This window comes from Sphaeroforma arctica, assembly GCF_001186125.1.
Source record: "Sphaeroforma arctica JP610 unplaced genomic scaffold supercont1.648, whole genome shotgun sequence".
NCBI classification, from domain to species: Eukaryota; class Ichthyosporea; order Ichthyophonida; genus Sphaeroforma; species Sphaeroforma arctica.
Window position 1 is genome coordinate 2865 of NW_014039910.1, and position 6131 is coordinate 8995.

General features: G+C 41.5%; 1 protein-coding gene across 1 annotated transcript in view; it reads right to left on the reverse strand.

Annotated features, from left to right (window-relative positions):
* Positions 1 to 460: 460 nt before the first annotated feature.
* SARC_07821 (electron transfer flavoprotein-ubiquinone oxidoreductase, mitochondrial) overlaps positions 461 to 6131 on the reverse strand; it is a 6279-nt gene continuing 608 nt past the window's right edge. Inside the window, exons 2-8 of the mRNA XM_014298220.1 lie at positions 4407 to 4843; positions 3359 to 3651; positions 2834 to 3087; positions 2316 to 2611; positions 1847 to 1957; positions 814 to 960; positions 461 to 616 (exon numbers count right to left, since the gene is read on the reverse strand). Of these exons, the coding sequence (XP_014153695.1) occupies positions 533 to 616; positions 814 to 960; positions 1847 to 1957; positions 2316 to 2611; positions 2834 to 3087; positions 3359 to 3651; positions 4407 to 4843 (1622 nt within the window). The 3' untranslated portion in view covers positions 461 to 532. The remainder of the gene's footprint in view (positions 617 to 813; positions 961 to 1846; positions 1958 to 2315; positions 2612 to 2833; positions 3088 to 3358; positions 3652 to 4406; positions 4844 to 6131) is intronic.

Consider the following 6131-nt stretch of genomic DNA (forward strand, 5'->3'; position numbering starts at 1 on the left):
TGAGTCACAGTATGCTGGATAACGTCAGTTATACTGCACTGACATGCCGATTGAATACTAGTGCCTAAACGAGGCACACCGATATTACACCAGCATATCTAAGCCTGCCCAATTATTTTCAGTGTGTCCTGTGTACACACACCTATCATGCATGAGTGACGACGGAGAACGACAAACCTGAGTATAGTGTATATAAACTGGACCGTGATATCAGCGGTAGTCAGTATTCTGGATTCAAGCCATGTACACAGGAATGAATCTTGAATCGACACGTAACTTCGGAGCTTCGCAACTATCCCACAGTCGAAGACCATAAACAATGCTAAACATGCTTGACATTGCGAGGTCTTGTAAACGGTGCTTATCGTGATGTCTAAAATAAAGAATCTGCGTTCGCAATATAAACCATCACACTAAAATCCAATATATAAAAAGCTGATACAAGGTGAGCGCTCCACAATCTTTGGTATATCATCTGCATGTGTATGCACTTTAATACATTATATTCCTATTTAACTTGTGGTGATTAAAATTACATTCCACCGTACGCGGGGCCACCACCACTCTCGGGCACTACCCAATTGATATTCTGTGAAGGATCTTTGATGTCGCATGTCTGATGGAGAGAGTATGTGGAGTAGGAGTGAAGTTAGTTCCGCCCATACGCAGGATTGTGAACTCCAATAGTCGATCACAAAAAGTCACAGTATATGGTCTTTCACTTCTTAGTCTGAACACGAGAGCGATGGGAAGTGCTACAAAGCGGCTAAACAACAATGCGTTATAAATTGGAGGACGGCGTTCGAAACTTACTTTGCAGTGTACGCAATTCTGGGCGTTGATTTGAAGCTTCTTTCCTCCATCAGCGGTTTCAATGAATTCGTACACGCCAGCAGGACAATACCTCTGCTCAGGTCCATCGTAAACTGCAAGATTGACATCTACGGGCACGGAATCATCCTGAAATTTGAAGAAAGAAAAAAAGGCAAAGATTTAGGCTGAGTCATATATCCTGAGGCCGTCTACTGTATGTGAACATAGATTTCATGTGCTCATATGACTCATACTATTTAGATTAACATGTATATAAATACACTTACAAAGCACATAATCGAACGGGTGTCGAACACAAAAACTAACCAGGAGGAATAAACAGACTACAGTAGAATAAAATCTATGACTAGTTGAATATTCGCCCTCAGAAACTAATTAAACCATGCATGGACTCCAGATGCGATGATAGATTACTTGAGACACTTGTCAAAAGCATCTGTGCACCTTCATGCGTATCGCGCACTCTGCCAAACTTAAAAAAAAACAATCAAAACTGGCCTGAATTCGAACATAGCGAGATTGTATTCAAGCCATATACATGCAGATAAAGCATCGCATCCTAACAATATAAAAGGGATGATCAAAAGCTGTCCGTATAGATATAGCACACTTCCTATAGACACATAAATGCCACGTCTGCTATGATCAAAACCATGGACATCCAAATGCAAACAAAAGCATATGGCTATAAACCACACGAATTATGGTTTAGTGCTTTTCATATACCTACGACCTACTAGGCGATACATATCACAAAATCACCCATTGGTCATTTATCGCATCGGTAACACATTCCTAAACTGATCGCACGCACATATATTTAATATATAAAGGTACTAGACAGCTCAACAACAAAAAACTGAATACTTATGACTGCTTGACCCGAAATTATACAAAACAGATAACACACTTAAACTTGAATCATTGATAGATCAATAATGATGTGGTCCAATTAAGTTCTACAATCAGAGAAAACGAAGCATTAAAAATAAAGGGAGAAAAAGCGGCACACCTTGAGAGTAAGATGAGCAGGTTGGTTGTGATCGTGGTTGGTGCCACTGAGAGCCACACTGGACAGTAGATCGAAACTGATTTTGTTATCTGGCTTGGGGTATTCGATGGGCTGTAGGTAGATTATTCCAGATTCAGTTCAGGCATACATAAGTAAACGGACTACAAAGTGTTTGAATGTTTCCGTATTGTTTGAATGGATCATGATGCCAACAAGCAGCACGTCTCAACTGATCGCAAGTTCACACACGGGTTGATCCGCATAAAGAACACAAACGCGAACCTGACAACTTTCAGATGTGAAACGAGATATAAGAGATCGAAATTTTGCACAAGCAATTTGAAATGCTCTCTTGCGGTAGCCACTGATCAACGCTGCAACATTTGAACTACGCATCAACTCCAATGTTGTCTCGTTACACGATAACGTTAAAAAAACCCACCATCCATTATCTTCATGACAAACATACCTTGCATTCGGCAGCGGGCTTGAGCTGTGCGTGATCACCGCCCGAGTGGTGCTTTAATGTCCAGGGCTCCTTGCCGCGGAATAGGTAGTGGATAAGACCGGTGTAAGCCACACCTCCGTACAAACCCAATGCGGTGTTAAAAGCGGGACGAATATTGCGCACAGCCTTAAGTTCCTCCATAATACTTGAGTTGTGCAGACGCTCTTCGTACGAATCCAACTGGATGGCCCCAGAGTCTAAGTGGCAGTCTGTTCCGTTGGCGATGGCTTCAAAAGCTGCTTCTCCCGCAATCATACCTGCAAGGTTCACAATTGGCCGACAAAGGACATGAATTGCGATGTGAACATGGACATACGAACATCTATTATGGATAATATTACAAACAGAGCTCGTGGGCAAATCAAAGATTCTTTACATCATCTTAAATATCCCAACCGTCCTTTCACGACACTCACCAATATGCCTACTTGCAATCTACCGCGGTGACCTTATAGGTACCCAATGCGACTACAACATACCACTCTTCATAGCTGTGTGTGTGCCCTTGATCTTGGCCACATTAAGGAACCCAGCATCACAACCAATCAAAGCTCCTCCAGGGAACACGACCTTAGGAACCGCTTGGTATCCTCCCTCATTCAGCGCACGCGCTCCGTATGAGATGCGTGTGCCGCCCACCAATTGCTTAGCGATGTGTGGGTGCGTCTTCCAGCGTTGGAACTCACGGAACGGACTCAAGTATGGGTTGGAGTAATCCAGTCCAATGACGAATCTGGTATTTAAGTATCGTAGATATACCGGGAAAACGGATTTGTGCCTTATGGTACACATATTGCAGATGTATTGTATTTGTAACCAATAAAAGTGTTGCGCTCATGTTGCATGTAAATAATGATGATGTTTTGTAATCCCTTGAGAACAAACAAGAGCAGGTCACCAGTGATATGGGAGGGGTACTCGTACTCATAAAAACACACACACTCAGAATGGATATACATACCTATATGTACATACACACACGTAACGACATACAACAGACATACCCCATAGCAACAAGAGGTCCTTCGTCCAGGTGATACAAGAAGGAGCCTCCATACGTATTCCTATCCATCGGCCATCCAATGGTGTGCTCGACACGTCCAGGCTTGTGTAGCGCAGGGTCAATCTCCCACAATTCTTTGATACCAATTCCGTATGACTGATTGGCACAGTTTTCCCTGAGATTAAAGTTCTCGTACAACTCCTTACCTAGGTGACCGTGACAACCCTCGCCAAATAATGTGACCTTGGCGTGCAACTCCATGCCTCGCTCAAAGGCGTCCTTGGGGCTACCGTCCTGTGAACAAAGCAAGAAACACTTTTGTATTAAACACATGACACAGCTCGCAATGTCCAGGAATCGTTCAATTAACGGCTAGTAAAGATCCCGCTTTCAATAATAACCGAGGTAATGCACACCACGTTACAGCTTCACTTGCGGTTGTATTCTATGTAAGCCATGACTGTATCAACATGGCTTTCCTTACGAGTCTCGGATACAATTTGGTTTCAAGCCTCAAATCTGACAAGACTTGCATAAATTGCTAGCAATGGAATACCCGAAAGTAAACGATGATTGTAATAGATATAAATATTATATTTCAAATTTTTCATGTTGAGCCAGCGTTGAATGAATCAACCGGACTTTAAAGCGCGCACACCAACCAAAAAGAACAAATCTGAGCCACATAAGCACAGTGTGCAAATAGAAAAAAACTGATCCTTTCGAATAATGACACGAGATCGCTCGTAGATGGAAACGGCATGCATTTCGGAATCACTCTCTCGATGTGCAGGTACAAACATACTTAAGTAAAAAATAACGTTGTCCGCATCTACCTGATATATATATATATATATATAATGCGCAATGAATACATACTATAGAGTATGATCAAACATACACATAAATATATGCAATTAATACACAGATAAATACCCACACCCACAGCTACACATAGATATCATACTCTTCGAGATTGTATCTAGAATATTAAAACCATACAGAAATGTTACCAAAACACTTTCTATGCGTAAAACTCAAAACAATACCTTAGCAATACCCATATCAGTGGTGGCGACACCCTTAACACTGCCGTCGTCGTGGTACAGGACTTCTGCCGCGGCCGTCCCGGAATATATCTCTACGCCCAATTCCTCGGCCTGCTGGCCCAACCAGTTGACAAAGTTACCCAGGCGTACAATATAGTTGCCGTGGTTGTGTATAGGGAATCCAGGCAGAATATCGTGGGGCAGGTGTAAACTGGACTTTTCGGTCAAGAATGTCATCAAATCTTCCTTGACAGGTGTGTGCAGAGGTGCTCCAAGCTCCTCCCAATCAGGGAACAGCTCATTCAGAGCGGTGGGTTCTAGTACGGCACCCGATAACGTGTGCATGCCCAACTCTACGGCCTTCTCCACGACCACAACCCGTACATCCTGTTCTTTTTCTAGGCACATCTGCTTCACTCGTATGGCAGCGGACAAACCTGACAACAAAACCGTGCAATATAATGAGCAAGTAGTACAGCGAGCGTTCAGATGTGTCCCAAAAATAAGCTAGTGTGACCTATCAATGACAATATGTCGTGCATGGTATTGAACAGGACATTAATCGTGTCTTCAAAACTCGTTGACACACTAAACTCACAGATATTAGACAAAGAATACAACCCTATCCGTAAAAAGTATACATAGAATACAACCCTATCCGTAAAAAGTCAAAAGTGGTATGCGCAGCCCGCCGGTCACATTAACGAGCGCAACATGATGTCCGCACAAGAGCGTATACGTGATTCTCAATAATCATGCATACATATATCAAAGAGCTACATCCTAAAGAGAAACTCAAATCAACCGACCCCGGCAACAATCCAAACGAATCGCTCTACCGTGAGGTTAAAGGAGCCAAGTAATTTTATCAAATCTTCGAACTATAAAATTGGATATTATGCATCATGTTTTGCCATACGTATATTTGCTATCCACAATAACACTATAGCGAGGATTTCTCTCGAAGTAAAGTCTCACCGTCGTTGCATACCGCGAAAAAGCAAGCAGTATAAACAATTGACATTTGTAATGTACATTGCAAATCCAGGAAAGTATCATATCACAGTATGCATATTCTTTAAGCGCACCAACGCATGCACTGCTATTCTTGCAATAGAGGACAATCGCCAGACCAAATCGATTCACAGCCACTTATTTAACAGACACTTCGAGTCCACATAAGGAACAATGACACCAAATAACATGGGCACAAGATAGAAAATAAATAAAAACAAAAACAAAATGTGCATGCATACCCTGTTAAATTTCCAGATTTAAGTGTGCGCGTAGCATCAGTTCGTCGATAACTGTGCGAACAATCGCAATAAGCACTCCTATACCATGTCACAGCCGGATGACGCACGCGTATATATATACAACCACACACATATTGAGATATATCAATCCATAGGACACACTAGAATATATACAGCTGGTGTAGAGATTGAAATATTCACAACCCCCGCGATTTATCTACATGCATACTCGACACACACAAATCCACATCCACATATATATATATATGCTTGTGCGTGTATGCGTATAAATATATACATTTTCGAAAAAATATAGGCATTTATATCCATACATGCACATATATATACCACACACAAACACACACACACACACATATATATATATATATATATATATACATATATATATATATATACTATATATATATATATATCATATATGTGTATACTACATANATATATACTACAC